The 19351-nt window shown below is 37.4% G+C and overlaps 5 protein-coding genes across 8 annotated transcripts in view; 3 read left to right on the top strand and 2 right to left on the bottom strand.

Moving 5' to 3' along the window:
* Window positions 1-8040, top strand: part of LOC115627217 (b(0,+)-type amino acid transporter 1) — a 52977-nt gene extending 44937 nt beyond the window's left edge. For 2 of the 3 annotated variants that reach the window (XM_030522837.1, XM_030522836.1), the window contains exons 4-9: window positions 1326-1427; window positions 1719-1961; window positions 3305-3803; window positions 5220-5316; window positions 5389-5707; window positions 5948-8040. In XM_030522837.1, coding sequence (XP_030378697.1) covers window positions 1326-1427; window positions 1719-1961; window positions 3305-3803; window positions 5220-5316; window positions 5389-5707; window positions 5948-6018 — 1331 coding nt within the window. In that variant the 3' untranslated portion in view covers window positions 6019-8040. The remainder of the gene's footprint in view (window positions 1-1325; window positions 1428-1718; window positions 1962-3304; window positions 3804-5219; window positions 5317-5388; window positions 5708-5947) is intronic. The other variant, XM_030522838.1, reaches the window with a different exon arrangement.
* A 99-nt stretch (window positions 8041-8139) lies between these two features.
* Window positions 8140-9450, top strand: LOC115627352. The gene is made up of 3 exons (XM_030523000.1): window positions 8140-8304; window positions 8402-8578; window positions 8638-9450. Exon 3 carries the CDS (start codon window positions 8662-8664, stop codon window positions 9448-9450), a length of 789 nt encoding a protein of 262 aa, XP_030378860.1. The 5' UTR covers window positions 8140-8304; window positions 8402-8578; window positions 8638-8661.
* A 20-nt stretch (window positions 9451-9470) lies between these two features.
* Window positions 9471-10099, bottom strand: LOC115627226 (nucleoside diphosphate kinase 6). Its single transcript, XM_030522849.1, has 2 exons — window positions 9869-10099; window positions 9471-9806 (listed from the first exon to the last, which is right to left on the bottom strand). Exons 1-2 carry the CDS (start codon window positions 10066-10068, stop codon window positions 9557-9559), a joined length of 450 nt encoding a protein of 149 aa, XP_030378709.1. The 5' UTR covers window positions 10069-10099; the 3' UTR covers window positions 9471-9556.
* A 312-nt stretch (window positions 10100-10411) lies between these two features.
* Window positions 10412-11562, top strand: LOC115627206 (probable 28S ribosomal protein S25, mitochondrial). The gene is made up of 3 exons (XM_030522824.1): window positions 10412-10609; window positions 10671-10865; window positions 11272-11562. Exons 1-3 carry the CDS (start codon window positions 10473-10475, stop codon window positions 11441-11443), a joined length of 504 nt encoding a protein of 167 aa, XP_030378684.1. The 5' UTR covers window positions 10412-10472; the 3' UTR covers window positions 11444-11562.
* On the bottom strand, window positions 11493-12804 carry LOC115627204 (probable RNA-binding protein 18). Of its 2 annotated transcripts, XM_030522822.1 has the most exons (5): window positions 12789-12804; window positions 12609-12715; window positions 12391-12511; window positions 12018-12110; window positions 11493-11952 (listed from the first exon to the last, which is right to left on the bottom strand). In XM_030522822.1, the coding sequence occupies exons 1-5, from the start codon at window positions 12798-12800 to the stop codon at window positions 11650-11652; spliced, it is 636 nt and encodes a 211-aa protein (XP_030378682.1). In that variant the 5' UTR covers window positions 12801-12804; the 3' UTR covers window positions 11493-11649. The 2 variants fall into 2 exon arrangements, with proteins under 2 accessions (XP_030378682.1, XP_030378683.1); XM_030522823.1 differs by lacking the exon at window positions 12789-12804 and having other exon boundaries at window positions 12391-12465; window positions 12609-12709.
* Between the last annotated feature and the right edge of the window lie 6547 nt (window positions 12805-19351).

The raw sequence follows: 19351 nt of genomic DNA, 5'->3' as shown, positions 1-19351 counted from the left end.
TTGACCTTAAACAAGGCACGCCACGCCACGCAACGCAACGCCACGCAATGAACCCAAAAATTGTTGCATGGCGGCAACAAAAATTGTGAATAAGACTAAGGCGTTAATGACGCCGACGCCGAACGGCGGTCGACGGCGAACACTTGCAGTCGGACAGCGCGCTCTCTGCACAATGTTCCCGTTATTTGTTGGAGCTTTAATAACGGTATATTGTGAAAGCCTGTGCCACAGCATAAATTGTATTAACCCACACAGTCACACAAACACACAAACAGCGACGCAGACACTGGCGATGACGTTGCGTGCGTCTTTTTGGGGTGGCTTTGGTAACAACCCCCTTGCCATGTCTCTACACATTCCGCTACACATACATACATACATACACATGTATATAAGTAGTACATGTGTGTAGGTATGTATTTGGCAAGTGCGTGCATGCACATACATACATACATGCTGTTGGTAAGCCGGAAGTTATTGCTGCATTGCTGTGAAAAAAAACGCACACTCGTCAATCGATGGGCGGCACAAGTTGCCTTCAAAAGTATGCTACGCAGGCAGTCGTCGCTAACCCGATTCCGAGCTAGTTCCAATTAATTTTGAAAATCTTCGCTCAACTTTCTTCCTCACATTTCACCAGCATTATTCCTAGCGAGTCACTTATGTCTCTTTCTTTATCGCTTCTTTCTTTCTTTATTATATTTGTGAGCTGGGAACTAGTTCTTTCGTACAGCTGATAAGAAAAGAAGTCCAAGAAAGCTATTTTTTAATATTTCTTAAGTACACGCACAGATATCAGATAGAGAGTTGAGCATTCAATTATTCGTAAAAAAAAAACTATTTGTAAAGCACTTTATAACAGTATACAATATACAGTATTCATACATGTTTGAATGAAAGGAATAGAGCTACATAGAGGGGCTTGACATATGTTACCTGGTACAAAAGAAAATCCCCAAAATTATAATATCCACATATAACTTTCTAATTAATAAATATGTATGTGTGGAGCATCGTAGACCTATTTGAAAAAAATAAATTGCTACAAAAATAGGAATTTGAATCGAATGATATTTCATTTAATTTTAGTTTATATAATAAATATTATAAATAAATATAATATAATAATAAATATAAAATATCTATATGCAAATACACTTAAAAAGTCATCATCAACACGATAGTTTTTCGAACTGTTGGAAAACGATTGATTTTTATAGAAAGATTTACCATAGCTACCTAATTAGTTGTAATTAATAATCGTATTATGATAATCTGTTATATAATTTTAATATTGCTATTTATTTAATTAACTCATCTTACAGGGTCTGGAATATTTGTGTCACCCTCCGGCTTACTGGTTCGCACTGGTTCCGTTGGAATTAGCTTTTTAATCTGGCTTGCCTGTGGTTTGCTCTCTTTGCTGGGTAAGTACACACACAGACACACACAAGCACACACAGACACACACACACGCACACACAGACACTCTTTGCGAGTGACCTATTTATTGGCCATTTATCACTTGTTGCTGCCTTGCCACATAATTGCACGTCATTAGCGTGCAGCGTGCTGGCAAGCGTCCAACAAAACACATTTTGGCGTACACACACAACCAAATACCCTAACTCATTCACACACACACACACACACACATGAGTTGAAAGCAACATCCCTAACACATACGGTATCATCCAATTTCTCTGGGCTTTTTTTAGGCGCTCTGGCATACGCTGAACTTGGTACAATGAACACATCATCTGGCGCTGAATGGGCATACTTCATGGACGCCTACGGACCGGCACCGGCGTTTTTATTTTCATGGGTATCCACATTGGTGTTGAAGCCATCACAAATGGCTATAATATGCTTATCATTTGCACAGTATGCCGTTGAGGCCTTTGTCACGGAATGTGATCCGCCCATGGGTGTTGTCAAAATGGTCGCTCTGGTGGCGATTGGTAAGTCCATCATCTACGAGTATATGAAAAAAAATAGATGCACTCTTCAACAATAACAATCCAATTAAAAGTAATACTTAGATTCCAAGCTCTATTGAACACAAACCAAGAGATGAAGAGCAGTATGACCGTCTGTCCGTCCGTTTGTTCGTTCGTTCGTTTGAAGGCAACAATATTTGTTTGTAGACTTGTCCCATCCAGTTTATTACAAATCAAATATAGCCGATTTATTTTATATAGCCGGCCTAGCACCGATACTGAGAACTTTGTGGTTTATGACGATACCGTAGTATTTATATGTTTTTATAGTTTCTCACACTATAATCAAAAAATGTATTCAAATTGGATCAATAGATCATACAGCTGGCATCGAAAAGATAGGTTCAAAAATCAAACAGATCACTTTTTGTTAGTATTTTCAAGATCCCTATCAGGCCCCTCACCATAATCAAAACTAAACTATATCATATAGCTATCATAATAGGAAGCATTGGTGTAAAAAGCATTTCTAATAGCAAACAACTTTTCTTTTCTATAGGATTCTTTTGTAATACCTCAACATAAGATGAAGTTTCAGTAAAATCCTGACAGGATATATGAATAGCTAGCATAGGAACAATTGAGTGGCAATGCTGGTAGGATTAAAAAACAGATCATATAGTGGGTTTTTAAAATGAACATCGAGGCTTAAGTACAGCACCCATGTAGTATTTGTGATAATGGCTTGAGGTGCGCAGAGAAGGGATTGAAAAATGGATTTATTCTTTCAGCATATACTTTCGAAATAAATAGATTTTCAAAATAAACGGCAGAACTCGTGTACTATTTGAGATGCGCAGAGAAGGGATTGAAAAATAGATTTATTCTTCAAGCATATACTTTCGAAATAAATAGATTTCCAAAATAAACGGAAGAACTCGTGTAATATTTGAAATATCGCAGAGAAGGGATTGAAAAATGGATTTATTGTTCAAGCATATGTTTTTGAAATATAGTAGATTTTCAAAATGAAATGCAGAAGTCATGTAATATTTGAGATGCGCAGAGAAGGGCTTGAAAAATAGATTTATTCTTCCAGCATATACTTTCGAAATAAATAGATTTTCAAAATAAGCGGCAGAGCTCGTGTACTATTTGAGATGCGCAGAGAAGGATTGAAAAATGGATGGAGCATATATTTTTGAAATATAGAATATAGAACTCATATAACAGTACTTGTGTTAATGTGCAAGTGGAATCGATCGATGATGATATTGACGGTATGTTCTCTTCTTTTCCTTTTCATGCTCTCTCCCTCACACTCACTGTGCTGCTCCTGCCTGCTCCTTCTGCCTGCTGCACAGTCATGATACTGTTTGTCAATTGCTACAGCGTTAATCTGGGAATGGCCGTACAGAATGTTTTTACGGCCGCCAAACTGGTGGCCGTGGTCATTGTGATCTGCGGTGGGGCCTGGAAACTGTTTCAGGGCAACACACAGCATCTGACGAATGCATTTAGTGAGCCGGCGCCGAACTTTGGCGCCATTGCGACAGCATTTTACACAGGCCTCTGGGCGTACGACGGGTGGAATAATCTAAACTATGTGACCGAAGAGATTCAGAATCCGAGCAAGAACCTGCCACGCTCCATCATGATTGGCATACCGTTGGTCACCCTCTGTTATGCTTTGATCAACATCAGTTATCTGGCAGCCATGTCTCCCACCGAAATGATCGACTCTGAGGCGGTGGCCGTTACCTTTGGCAATCGAATCTTGGGCGCCATGGCCTGGCTAATGCCGCTCAGCGTCACAATCAGCACCTTTGGCAGCGCCAATGGAACGCTCTTTGCTGCGGGGCGGTAAGTGTGTGAATCACATCCCATACATAACTCCAATAGATGGGCAATTTTAAATGAGAATTATAAAAAAGGGATTCTATACGGGGTGTGTTACTACAGATTTCATTTCGTTTAGAATTTTGTTTACACCTAACGACCATATACTCGTAGAGCTAATTTTCGATGATTGAGCTGACTGAGGAGAGTACCAGGCCAAACCCCTCGGTCCGGGAGGTGCAATCGACACAAATTTTCTCGAGCTTTTAGTACCATGACTATACGAAGTATGTACCGATTTCAAAGACCATCTGCCCTGCTTCCATTTCCGTATCTTTTTTGCAAGCTACTTAGAAAGCGTGGCTCATTCCACCAGCAGGTGTTCCCATATCCGAATATATTTCCAAAACATTTCTATACCTCTTGCCCATTTGGTGGTGATGGAATTAAGAACAGTATGTTTTTGGGGCTTATCTTTTCATTTTATTGTAGGCTGTCCGAAATATAATATTTTTTAAAATACGTTCATTTCATAAAACATGAGAAGTCCTACTAAGTAGGTTCGAATCAGCTCTATTAGGGAATTAAATGCAAGCTGGAGTAGTTTTTTGTTTGTTTTTTTTTTTGTAGCTGAGTGCTTGGGATAATTATAGGGCTTTTTAATAACTTCTTGATAAGATAAGTCTAAAATAAAAGCTCGAGCTAGAGTTCTTAAATCTTACAAAAAACAATATCGAATATATCTTGTTGATTTACTAAAGTTTTATGCTCTGATCAGTAAATATTCTATTAGCTGAGCAGATCCGTCCAAAGTTAGCAAGGAGTGCGTAATAATAAGGTAGTTCGGAAAGAAATACACTGAATAATGATTAAAGATCGCGATCAAATCGAGCCCTATATGTATTAGTTGTGCATCCATTCGCGGGGCACAAGTTAGCTGCAATTTATTCTTTATGTGAAAATATAATGTTCATCTGATTTTAAAAACTTTAAACCCATTATTTTTGATTTATTGGTATTTTCTTTTAATATAAAAATCAACTCATTTTAATGGCTCTTTTAATTTTTGAGCACTTGAACTCCCAAATGACGTAACTACAAGTATATACATAATTTTTTTCATTTTTTGCATTCGAATCAAATGTTCTACCTTTACGGAGGCTGAGGTGAAACATATATTTCAACATAGCTTCAGTACTACTTATAGTTGTGTCCCATATAACTTGGATTCAATTTCGAAATTTGTATTCACGTGTATAAAGGACGTTTTCGTTTATTGAAGTTTTGCGGATTTATATAAACTCAGTCTCGGAGAAGTTCGAATAAAATGTATTCATATACAAATAAAAGTTTTAACATTAGTTTCCCCAACTGGGGGTCGAAATGCATCAGAAGCATATACATATATTTAAACTGTATCTAACACTTGATTTCTTATAGTTTGTGCTTTGCTGCCAGTCGCGAGGGACATCTACTCGATATTCTGTCGTATGTCCATATACGTCGGCTAACGCCAGCGCCCGGCCTAATATTCCACGTAAGCATCGGATGCTATAGTAATTGGAGTAATCCTCATTTATAAATACATACATATGCTATCATCAAACAGTCATTGATCGCCTCGGCTATGGTATTGTATGGCACCATCGACTCGCTGATTGATTTCTTCAGCTTCACCGCTTGGATATTTTACGGCGGCGCCATGCTGGCACTCATCGTGATGCGCTTCACCAAACCCAACTATCCACGGCCCTACAAAGTGCCAATTATCATTCCCGTTGTGGTCTTGGTCATATCCATGTATCTCGTTGTGGCGCCAATTATCGATACGCCGCGCATTGAGTATTTATATGCGGTCCTCTTTATCCTTACGGGGCTGATCTTCTATGTGCCGTTCGTTAAGCTGGGCATGACACCGCGTTTCATGAGTGAGTATCGACGATAAACATTGGGAGTGGCAGTCACCTCTTAACTATTTCGGTTCCATACCTATCTATATAATCAACCTATTATAACGTTTCAATGAAAGACCTAATGATCTTGAGAAATTCCATTAAACGTGATTTTTTCGGACACTTTTGATAGCCGAATAGTTTTGAAGTGATGACCCAGTCTTCGATAAATAAGTGACGATTTGAGCTAATCCAAATTTTTCATTTCCTTTCCAGACAAAGTAACGCTGTTCTTTCAGCTGCTGCTGGAAGTGGTGCCTACCTCATCGATGGCTATGTTCGAGTGATTCTGCAAAAATTGTGCTCAACACGTATGTAAGAACAAGTTACAAGAATGACGGGGAAGTGAGATATGAATGAATGGATATAAAAGGGAGAAAGAGAGAGAGAGAGAGAAAGAGAAAAGTAGAATGTACTTAGTTGTTCGGAAGCTAAGCAACAAAAAAAAAACCTAAACAAAAAGCAAAGCAAACATTCATAATTATTTACAAGAAAAAACAAAAAATAGGAAAAAAATCCTATAATTATATATTTAAAAAAAGAAAACAACAAAAAAACAAAAACAAAGAGTAACCTTTATTGATATATTGACGTTGACATTATGTGAGAATGATATGATGGCAAACTATTTGAAATAGTTTGGACACAAATATTCAGAGCGTGTTGTTATGCTACGAGCTGGTTACATTCAAATTATTACTATATAGTATATACATATATTTACATATACCTAGTACATGCCTATATATGTATGTATGTAGTATTGTATGTATAGAATGTATATAGCAAAGTTATGATATATGGCAAGCTGGAAAAAAAAAATAAAAAATCCAAAAAAACCTTAGGCTAGCCATATATTATATGCATAGTTGATATATATACATATATTTATGATTTATAAGTTAACCCAAAAACCAGCAAAAACAAATGACAGACAAAGTGAAAAAATATTAAATAAAATCTATAACTATTGATATGTCCAATGTAAATTGTTCTCGAAATGTTACTTGCCCAGAGACAGCAGAGGCGGGGAGCGTGGCAAGCTGGCGGAGAAATTGAGTTTGAGGTTATGTAGAAAGAAGGCAAATCCAGCTACAATAAAAACTACAGTCTCAGCTGGTAACTACATAGTATATACTATACATAGGTATTGAGGAAAAGTTCGTGCAGTACAGTCCAGTCTTGCGGTCCAAACAAAAAGCAAACTAAATCTCAATCAATGAAGTTCCAAAGAAAATAAAACAAGTACAGTTACACCGTTACAGTTACAAGACGAACACCCACCAACAGAGCCAAGAACTCAAAGGATCCCAGTCTTAACGCCACCACCAATTTGTTAAATTTAACAATCTGCTCGAAATGTTTGCGCCAAGATCTGAAAAAAATTTAATTTTGAATAGCAATATTTTAGTAGGAATAGAGATGAACAAAAAACAGAAAACAAACCAAAAAATATATATACACAAGTATATTGAAAAAAAAACTGAATGTTTCTAACTCGAGCTCGATGAGCGCTATTTGTGACGAAATCGTAGGACTGCAAATAGGCATTAGAAGAAATTTGTAATTGATACCAAAGTAAGGTTTAGAGCAAGATTTAAAACGAATTAAAAAGAGGAGAAAGCGCAACAACAACAAAAAACAGTAAAACCGTAAACAAAAAAATGCAATACATACATATTTGTATGAACATACTTGTTAAATTTTTGTAGTGCTTTGACAAATGTTGAAAACTATTTTACAAAGCGCGGTCGGAGGAAGAGGAAGAATGCCGCTGCAAATACTAACGGTATATCGCATGTACTATGTATACAAATGTAATTTTTGTTCTCTCTCGTTTTAAACGCTTATACATAGCTTAGAAAAAGACAAAGCATATGCTTGCCATCTCGCTCTAGCGCAGGCAAAATGCTCTCGCGCTCACACACATGCGTTCGGCGTACTATTTCTGTATAATTCATTCTTTCTTGTTTTCTATTCATTATTTTTTTTTCTCCTAAATGACTATTTTTCTGTTTTACTACATATGGGTACATTAATATTTAATGCTGGATAAAACTATTATTATATGTATGTATGACCACAGAACGGTGTAATAAATAATTATCTGTTAAGTTTTTAAATTTTATAATTTTTATGATGTCTACAAGATTTACAAGAGAAATTAAAACCATAGCAAACAGAAAATCTCTCTATCTCTATATACATACATATATAGATATAGATATACAGTATAGTATATATATACATGTAATGAATATGAATTGTATTATAACAGAACAATTTACGAAATAAAGTTTTTGAAACAAGTTGGCGTTGATAATAATTTACCAGCTCTGTCTAATTTGGACATTACAATTTCTCATTTATCATTCGAAATTCGATGAAACCACACGTACAAAATTAAGTTGTTAACTTTTTTTTATTTTATTTTTTAAAAACCATTTATTTAAAATATATATCGAAATATAGTACGATCAAGACTATTCATATTTGTGAGAGCTCGTTAAGTGCTTTTGAGTCTGAATTGGAACAGAGTTGTAGGGCTTTTTAACTGGTGTCTCCAAGTCAAGGTATGTATGTACATATGTATGGGTAATTGTGGCGATGAGTTTGAAAATCTTCCCAAATGCAAAATTTGCTCACAAATGACATGTTGTCCCAATTTAGGAATATTCCGGACTTTTGAAATAAGTTTACATATATGTAAGTGTATTCAAGATTGCCAAACAAGATATCTATCAGCAAGGTTGGCGGATAAAAAAGCTTACAGAGTTCCTTGGTTCTTGGTGGTGCCTTTTCCAATAGTATAGTTCTATTTGGACGAATCACTGTTTCAATTCTGAGGTACGTACTGAACCATTTAGGTGGCTTTGCGATATTCTCCAATCAACTGAAGCGTACAGGGACTTTAAATTGAAGTCTGCAATATGGAGGAAGAACAGGATAACAACCAGTCCGAGACCACAACGTCTGAAACAACGAAGCTGCGCGGTACTGTTCTTGTCGAGCACGGCATTGTCTTTGAGAAGGATGGTCTAGTACTCCAGGCCCGTCACTACTATCAGCAGGGTCTCAATGCATTGCTGTCCATGCTCACACCGGCGGAACATCAATTTGGCAACGCCGGTTTCTTTGAGCGTGTCGAACAGTACGGCCTCCGCATTACTCAAATTAACAATCACATCAAGGATATGGTAAAGGGAGCTAAGCCAGTGGAAGTGACGCGCATACCGGCCCAAACATACGGCTACAACTATGAGATTATCTTTGGCCAATATTTGACAGATGATACGCGCGAGCTCCTCATCGAGGAGCCTGTCATGGAGGACATATGTCACTTCAAGAATCTGAGAAGTTTTCTGGAGTTATTGGTGGCCAAGTGCCGCTGTCTCGAGTTTGTGGAGCTTTGTACGCCACGCAACAAGGACAAGAAAGGTGCCGACCTGCAGGAGACAGCGCTATGCCAGCTAAAGAATGACATGGGCACGGTGAAGCGCTACTTTGGTTTTCGCTTCGACAATAATATTAAGGAGATGCGTCTCATTTTTGACAATGGGTGTGTGGTGCGCACAGAGTCGAATGGTCTGCATCAGTTTGAGCGAGCTCAGGATAAATTGGAGCTGGATGGCCAACTATTTAGTGAAACTAAGGGGGACATTATCCACATCTACCGCTCGCCTAGGACATTCAGGCACGTACTGGAAAGGTTGTTATAAAAGAAAGCAAAGCGCATGAATCTGGCATTACTGATAGTTGTACTTAATTTAAATATCACAAGATTCGGGACAAATACATAAAATTTTGTCTGCCATATAAAGCCTATTATTGCTTCACTTGGGTTTTGGCGGTGCTTTTAACTTGAAATTCAGGAAACAGGATGGCAATCTCGCGTAGTGCCGATGCCTCGCTGTCCGATCCATGACAAGCATTTCGAGTATCCGATAGTCCATAGAGCGCACGTATGCATTGAGGCTCACTGTAGACCGCCCGGAATACTTTTGTGGGGCCCATCAGGGAACGCCACTTTTGTATGCAGGCCTCCGATTGCAAGATGAGCGCGTAGCAGGGTCCGCTATATCAAGATCAATATGTACATAGTAAATAATTGTTATTTATAGTAGAAGTAGCAATTACCTGTTCATAAAACTGGTCAGCCGATGGTAAAAGAACTTGCCTTGGTGCTCCGCATAAAATTGTTCCGACAGCTCTTTCGTAATACGCACCTCCTTGGCCTGAAGCACGTTAAAGTTCTGTTTGATGAGCTGTTTTACTTGTTGGAATGCATAAGTATTCCTCAGCACGTGTGGTTTGATTACCGCCAACGTGATTTCCATGTTTAAATGCGATAATTTATATTAATAATTTAACTAGTAACTAAATCAACGGCAAACCGGCGCCGCTTCTAAGTAATCGATAGACTAGTGCGCGCAGTCGAAAACGAATTTACACGAATATAGTTTAAATTTCCTAAAACAAAGAGTGCAATCTATATTTAAATGACTTACCTATGGCTGACCAATTCAATTAATGCGTATACTGGCATATAAACGTATTTAAGTCATTGGGTAAAAAATCGTTGATTTATCGATAAGCGACTACATGCTGTGATGCGCAACAGCTACACAACAGTGGCGCAGCTGTTGAGCCAATCAGCTGTTACACCGCATTACACAAGCAGCGGCTTAGTTTTTTTTTTGATAATATATTTGCGCTAAACTTAAATTAAAAGATCTGCAGAATGCCGTTTATGAAAGGACGCGAACCTGTGCGTCGCACGCTCAAGTACTTGAATGCCGGCAAGCTAGTGTTAAAGGAGAAAGTGCGCATTTTCAGCGTCAATTACAATACATACGGCGAACATCATGCTGGCGCGAGGTAAAACATATTCTTCTTAATAGCACACTTACATGTATTATTAATTCTGTTCCTTCCATAGAGACTTTGTGTTCTGGAATATACCACAGATACAATTCAAGAATCCTGCAGTGCAGGTGGTCACATTGAAGAACATGACGCCCTCACCATTTGTGCGATGTTATTTCGACGACGGCCGCGACATGCTCATTGACATCGACAGCCGGGATCGGGACCAAATTATTGAACATCTCGTCAAAGTAGTGGGCAAGACGCGGTAAGCAAATATCGCTAATTATGATGATATTTATTCAATTAGCGTATCTTGCAACTGTCTACCTGTCTGTCTGTTTCATCAACGTTAAACAAATCAAATTTGTACATTTCGAGCCATCTTTTTGTATCTTTATCGATACAATTTACAATAAGTTGTAAACAATTTCAAATTTTCACAAAAGGCGCTTGGCCTGAAGAGTCTTTTTAAAGAGTTTGTGGTCCAAGCGAAACCATAATCAGTTTCTCTTTCGAAGCTATTTTATATAAAGGAACTTTTGCTGTCCTAAATACAATCGGGCTGAAAGTAGGAAACGTCAAGTAAAATCTTATATTCAGTCAAATACTCTTCCTTAAAAATTATAAATATTTTATAAGCTTGTATTTCTCGTGTCAATATTTTCTAACAGGGAGCAACTGGCAGCTGAGGCGCATCTTGCGGAGAGTAAAGACAATCCCGCGAATTTTGGCTATGGCTGCGATCGTCATTGCATTTGCGAAATACCTGGCCAGGTGACATGTCCTGGCATTGTTCCTCTGCCCAATAATATGCGTGGAAAATTCATATTTGCGCCGAAGTAGGACGCTTCGTACGGATCGCACCCCCTAGATTTTTTCTACCAACATTTGATTTACAAACGAACTATAAATAAATATATTGTTATAAATTAAACATGTATAAATGATTACGTCAGACTGTATGCTACATGGTTTGTTTTAGGTGACCAGCGTTTGAGATGGGTCGCCACAGACTACAGGCTATGAGAAATCTCAGATTGGCAGCGCATTCAACGGCGTTTGGGCCGTTGCTGGCGATGATATGGCGCGGTAGATTTGTGATATTTGCCACCGGGCCCGGAACGTTGTGTATTATCGCGATCCTTGTTGAACTGATATCGCTGTATAAAAGGTACATTGGCATCGCCTCGGCCCACTGGATTAAGCTCCAGATTATCATCTGATTGACGTTCCAAAACTTTCAATTTGGCCTCTATGGCACGTATGGCCTCGGATTTGCTAATTTTCTCCTCCCGTTTACCAGTCCCGAGGGCAGGTATCTCAAGACGAGGTTTTGGCTTTTGCAAATCATCCTGTGAAATGTATTCTTAATCAGTCAGGAGCAGCCAAGAGAAAAATGTTTACTGAAAGCACTTACGTATTTGATATTCTTGGCCAAGCGTACGGCTATCGAGCGGCTGCCTACATTTATGCCGTCTAGTTTGAGGAGCGCATTTGTAGCGCCTTCGTCCTGCAACGGAGGGAGGAAATATGTTAAAACAGATGGTTAGCAGCATAAGCCACATGGGGTAAGTGTTTCATAATTAAATAAACATATTCTCCAAATGATTGCATTTTTTATACTCTTTTTTACTAATTTACTGAATATTGCGCAATGTTAAGGAGAAAGTTGAAGCACAAAGCAATGTTCAATAATTATTAGCCTTTGTACTGGCAACGTTTTACAAAAATCGAACGAATATAACATATTGATTTTACAGAGTCTTAAGGGGAAATGTGATGAAACTTACCTCCGCAAATGTTACAAACGCGTAGCCACGAGACTGACCGACCATGGGGCCGCCCTTGTGAAACAGCATATCGAACTTTTCAATGCGTCCGCATTTTTGCATTAGTTTGAGAAGTTGAAACCGATAGATTGGCAACATGGGCAATGTGGAAATATTAGTACAATTCAATTTGCAAGTCTATGCGCATTCATTCATTTGCAGCACAGTTCGCAACTTACTCGGTGATGCGCGAGTCCAGATTCCCCACCCAAATCCGTCGATGTTCCTCTGTGTTGTTTGAGGCAGACCCCGCGTTTCCGCCAGCTGTAGCAGTCGATGTGCTAGCCTGCATAGTTTTCATTTGAATTAAAATACATTATTATTATATGAAATGGCACTGTCGATCTTGTAACACTCACAGCGCTGGCCATTTTCAGCCTGAATTTGGCAATTTAACAATCTAAACAAAAATGAACCAAAGACCAAACGATAGAAAGTGTATCGATAACTTTTGAGCATTCACAATACTTGCTAGTATATTCCTACGCAGCACAGATATTTTGTCCGCTGCTTGCGGTATTTGCCGCTAGGGGCGCACCTACCATTCACAATGAAGCGGTGCCGCTTTTTTGCGTTATTACTTTAAATATTTGTAAGCTGCTCATTATTATTGTTGTTGCTTTAGTCGTTGTGCTTTTTGAACGTGTCACTTGTGCTAATGCAGTTTACGTGCACCCTGCTAACACAAATTGCCACAATTTATGCACCATAAAGTGATTTGCCGCACAAATTACATATGTATGCAGTAAATGACCAACATGTTGCTGTCTGTAAAAAATGAGCAAACGAGCAGTCTAAAAAAGATGCCTCACAGAGGCAAGAAATTGTGCGCAATACAGAAATTGCAGTATGCATACTAAAACGCATTTGCCTTGTGTCAACGGCAGCCAGAAGGAGTCCCTGTAGTCCAAGGAGCCCAAGCTGCCAAGCAGGCTCAGCTCTTGCCTCTTTACATATGCATGCGAGCGCTCGTCAGTTTTGCCCAAGCCTTCCAGGGCTGCAGTCTAACAAAAACCTGGCTATAAAATATCTAAAATGTTTTGAATCGACTGAAAAATCGAAAGAGGTATTTATTTTATTTTATTTATTTATTACTTTTATGAAAAATTTGTAGTGGGGAGAAATTATCAAAAAAAAAGTATGGTTTCTAACTTCAATTACTTTTATTTATACCAATATTATAAAGATTTGTTTAAATTGAACCGATTTCAAGAATTCTTTCACTGTTGCGAAGCTACAATATCCCCGGGTAACATAGTCTTTATTATATTTGCAAAAAAGGGATCCTTGGCAAAAATCCAATAATGTAACTCAAGCTGTAGTAAGGTCGGAACTCCTGAAAGTCAATTCATTTTGCTGCCACAAAATAAAACAACATCAAATATCGTTTACAGAGACGCTCTGACTTAATAAAGAATAAAAAATATATATATAAAAGAAAAAAATCAATAAAATAATAATATTTAAGCTATGAGTATAATTTTACTCTTTTTAAGTAACTCAGAGCCTAATTTTTGAAATACTTAAATTTCAATTAAATATAAATTTGTAAGTACTTAATATTTACAAAAAATTAAAAAACATCTTGGAGACAATTCTTTGAAATTGTATTTTAAAAGACATATAAAAAGATTATCTGAGCACTTTTAAAATTAAAACAAGAAAGTGAATTCAAAATTCTAATGGTTAACAAAATGTTTTTGTTTTCATACCGAATACAAAATTTATTTCATACCAGGACTTTCTTATACTACGTATATACTTGTACGGGTGAATGCTCGTATGTGTTTGGTTTCGAAACTTGGGTAATTACTCAGTTTATGACTAGCTTAAGCTGATTTATTATCAATGGCTTAGTTTGTGGGTTCGTTAAAGACTGCAGCCACTAACTTGTTGTCTCAACAGCCAGCCCTGACATTTTGTTTTTGTTTTTGGTTTATTTTTTGTGTTGAGTGCCCGGAAAAAACTCGATATGCATGCCAGGGTGCGGCGTCTCGGTGAATTATTTAAACAAATGACGTCGACAGCATTGCACGATATATGGCGAGTGTGACAGCGACAACAACAACAACAACAACTATAACAAATACATATGCATATATACATATGTATGTACATATGTATGTATGTATGTATGTATGTATGTATGTATGTATGTATGTGTATAAGAACACTCGTATGTATGTAGACATCAAGACCCAGTTTTTCATCATCACTCCGTAACTCACAGTGGACAGGCACCGTGGACGTGGCATTGGCTCCTCCAGCTACAGCTTCAGCTTCAGTTCCAGCTCCTGCTGTTCCTCCTCTGGCTGCTAGTTCTGCTGCTTGTTAGTGGTGCTTCAGCTCAACGATGGTAATTTGTGTTGGTCGTGCAGCTGAATGCCACACAGGGACATAGGGACACAGGGACATGGCTTGGCGAGTGTCACGGAGGTCGGTCAGTGGGAGGGGGGCGGGGGCATGTATGGAACGGAAGGCACATCGTTGACGATGGCGGCAACGGATGTTGCCCAGAGCGTTAGAACTTATCGCATACAATGCGCATTAGCAATGTCTACAGGCGTCCGCATGAAGTTATTTCATCCTGTCCATGCAACAGCGCTCTATTGCATATTTCAAGGGGCTGTGGAAAATCCTTTGCCTTTGTCGTCTCTGCCTCATTCCTTTTTTCCTTCTTTTCATTTTCTGTTGCATATTATTTGCGAAAAGCATTCCTTTTGCCTTTTGGCTGGGGTGTTCATTTTTTTTTGTTTTTATTAATTTAACTGGCACTTAGCACTGGCAAACGGCATTGCAATCCTGCGCCTTTGCATGTCCAGTTGTTGTTGGTTTTTTCTTCCTTTTTCATTGCTGGATGCATACATTTGTAATCATTGGGTGGCGATTAAATAACGACTAAATGGAATGCGTTTTGTTAGTAATTTGTAGATTATTTCTCTTTGCCAAAAATTGTTAAACGATGCTCCAGTTCCGGGATTGGAGCCGTTTCATTATTTTTTAAAAATATTTAGGATAAAGTTCTTGATTGAGAATATAATCGCATATCAGTTCTTAATGACGTATTATTCTTTGATTTACTTTCTGTGGAAGGACTACCACTATATAGTATAACACAATATCTTTTTACCAACTCGATTTGTATAAATGTTTATCCCTTCTGAGCAATATATGTAGTTAAATAATTTTTCAATTTCGACTTAATGTTTTCATTTTAATACATGTGATCGATATTTACAGATAATTTTGTTAAAATATTCTTATGCTTTAACACTCGTAAAAGCTTTTCTTTAGACGGCTCTTAAAAAATCTTCGAAACCATGCCTTTTACATTGAAAACAAACGGCATTAGTCTATTTTTCTAATACTTAGTTATATAGCCAGATATTTTAGCTCGATCGAAAATAAAAAGAAGTCAATCAAAATCCAGTTTAATAATTGATAGGAAGTTCTCAAAACAATAAAAGAATTATTCACCACTTCCGTATTGTATATATTCATATATATATTTGAGAAAGCCTAGCTTACACATTTAACATTTTATCTAGCTGTGGCAAATGCTTGCTAAATTCTATTGATTTTCTGTTAAATGAAGCCCCAATCTTTTTTCAAGCGATATGTGGTCTATTTTTACAGCCAGTACAGATTTGAACAGATTAATCCGTCTGGATGAACGCCTGGATTTCAGAAACGACTGAACCCACACGCCAAACTGTGTATATAGACTGACATTACGAGTTTATTTTATCTATTGGTTTTGATTGCTTTATTTCCGAAAATCTGGGACATCGTTAAGATTTGTCTGCAGATATGAATAGAGCAGCCTTTGGTGAAGCAGTTTTTTAATCGTACAAATATATGATCAATATGAATCGATCGGCTATTGAATTGGTCAAGTGTTTCGCGAAGCCTTTCCCTTGCAGCGTTAATGAAACAAGGAGATTTCTTTCGCAAAGGTCGCCTTAACACATTGTATCTATCTAATAGCAGCACAGTATAGTTTGCGGAAACATATATAGTAGTTTAAGAAATATGTGCTTTGTTATTTGAAAGAGTTAATGCTGCTCCTTGCTTCTTGGTTCTTTTCTTCTCCTACAACATTCCTCTGTTTAGTTGATATTCAACCAAAAATTAGCCACAATGGCATTTCAATTACAAATAGCCACTTCCACCACTTCACTTTTCCACTTCCACTTGCCACTATCAGCTCGCAGGACCCTCTCCAGTACTCGGAACGCTGGCGGCAAATTGCGAAATGGACACAAAATTGTTGGCGTTTACAAGCGCCTCCTCTCTACCACATTTTACGTCCTGTTCCTCATTTTTGTTGTTGTTGTTGGTTTTATTTTTGTAGTTGTAGTTCATAAATATTACTGCTATTATAACTGCACACATACTCACTCGCACTGCCATTGCCCAGATATTCAGATATTCAGATACTCGGATACTTGAATACTTGGATACTCTGGGGCTGGGATGGTGGACACATCTCTCTCTCTCTCTGCAGAACTTTGTATTGTGAAAGGAAACCAGTTCAAGTGCTTGGGAAAAATGTAAAGACATCGTCATCTCTAACGTTGTTGTTGTAGCTCTTGCTGCTGCTGTTGTTGTTGTTGTTGTTGTCGTTTTGTCGTCTGTCTGGGTGACTTAAGTTGTTATAAAAATGCAAATTTTTTACAGCTTTTGCCGTTTCCTACTACGAGTACTACGACTACAACGGCTAACTGTTCTGCATGCGTGTAAGAGCATCCTATCTCTGCATTCCCCTCAACCCCCTACCCGTTGTGGTAGACGTAAAATGTTTATATAACGATAACTACACGAATGGTTGTAATGATTTTGTCATGAGTTGAGTTTTCTACTGTCAAGCAGAACTCTGGGAAAAGGACAAGACGTCCTAGAGGGTCTAGAGCTGAGCGCGTGATAAAACCCCCCCACCACGATCTCGGCAGTTCCCGATAGAAATGTTCCCGACATGTTTGATTTCCTGGCCGTTTTCTGTCTGAAACAATAAAGCTTAAATTATGTAAAGGACCTGCATTTTTATAGGCTTTTTTATTTCTTTAGTTTTACTTAGTTTAAGTTCTCTATTGTATTGATTTTTTTATGTAGTCGATGAAAAATAAATAATTAAAAACAAGGAGCATCTGCAAAACAAAAAAATATAAAACGATGACAAAATTCCAATGGCGAACCAGGATTTGATTACTAGTAATGATAATGGTTTATTTCCCGGTGACTGGAAATAAAGAATCAATTTTTAAATGATCTTTGGGACTGCCCAGCTCCGAGTTCAGACTTGATTGTTATTGAAAATATATGGTATTTGAGTCTTTAGATAACATCAAAGAAGCGTGCCCTTAGAGGTCCTTCCTAGAAGCCTCCACGAATTTATTGAAGCAGAAGAAACGTATTTCTTATGTTTTTGCTTCTTTATGAATAATACTTGGTTTAATTTATAACTTTTAAAGTTCCTTGAAACAAATTTTAATTGATTTTGTTTTTAGTTTTTTCTACCAATTTGTTTTTTAAAAGTTCTTATGAACAAGCTGATTGCCTAGTTTTGTTTTCAACTATTTTTCAAAAAAATTATAAAAAAAAAATGTTAATGTTGTTTTAATGTTAATGTTGTTTTGTTAATGAATTGTTAATAAATCGAGCAGCCAAATCAATTTCCTTGAATCGAAGGCTCGAGTAGCTAGCTTTCGTTAATCTAATATTAAGTTTATTATTAGATGCTATAGTAAATTTAATTTGTTAAAATCAAAATAAAAAAGTAATGTAATTCATCGACAATATAGAAAGTATTAGAATTATTGTATTGTATTATGTCAATCAGGAAGCAATTCCTAATTCTTGGATTCAGGTGGACAGTCTTTCGATTCGTTTGTTAGGAACAAGCTTCTTAGGGGCGATATAAACTTCTCTGCTCTTTGAGGTTGTCCTTACTTTTCTTCCTTCCTTGTATGCAGACCAACAAGGAATTATTGTTTATTTTATGTAAATATAATTTAAAAGAGTTTAAATACCTATAAAAATCGTCCCCCATTGTACCAGAAGAGACTATAAAAATGTGGTTCAAGAACATTTTTTTTTGTAGTTTAATTAACCATCTTGTTGTTGTTGAATTTTACATTCCTTAATACTTGGTATCTGCTATTTAAAACCACCCGATGAGTCGGAAATTATTTAATTTTTTCACAGGTTCCCCTTAACGATGTCAGTCGATTTATTTATAATAATTAATTTGTCTGCTTCCTTCGAATGTGTATTTTTGGATTCTACTCAGCATTTTTGATTCAAGTAAGTAGTTTGTAATGCTGTTTTGGTTGCACATTAAAATGTTGAACTACTGTGAAATAATTGGAAAGGAGGCCTCCATGCTGGTCTCCCAAATTCGTGCAAAAATTCAAATTTTCGTCGAGTTTTCCGCAAAATTCGACTACTGGCTGTGCAGATTATTTATATAAAAATCTATTTGTGTTTACTAACTTTATTGTGGGTTTTTTTTGTTTAAGTTTGTAGTTGTTGTGCTTTTGTTAGTTTTTATGACGTCACGAACTTTATTTTAAACTTTTCTTAAATTTGACATGCACGTTCACGAATTTCACGCACAACTCTATTGTTTTTGCTGTGGTTGCTTTGTTGCTGACAAAGTTGACAGCTTGATGTGCGACTCCTAACCATACGAGTAGCATAGGCAGATGCACCGCTATTGTAACGGTACACATACATACATACATATGTATATACATATACAAGTATACAGAGGCCACAGAGCAGTCGGCATTATCCGAATGTCTTTGGATTCGCACTCGGAGTTCGTTTTATTTTCAAGTTACGTTTGCTATCAGTGACATATGTATGTACAGGTATGCATGTGTGTGTGTATGTATGTGTGTATGTATGTATGTGTATGTAT

The sequence above is a fragment of the Scaptodrosophila lebanonensis genome, unplaced genomic scaffold (assembly GCF_003285725.1).
Source record: "Scaptodrosophila lebanonensis strain 11010-0011.00,11010-0021.00 unplaced genomic scaffold, SlebRS2 tig00000092-arrow-pilon, whole genome shotgun sequence".
Lineage (NCBI taxonomy): Eukaryota > Metazoa > Arthropoda > Insecta > Diptera > Drosophilidae > Scaptodrosophila > Scaptodrosophila lebanonensis.
The sequence above is the reverse complement of the archived record's forward strand: the minus strand, read 5'-3'. Positions and strand labels throughout refer to the sequence as shown.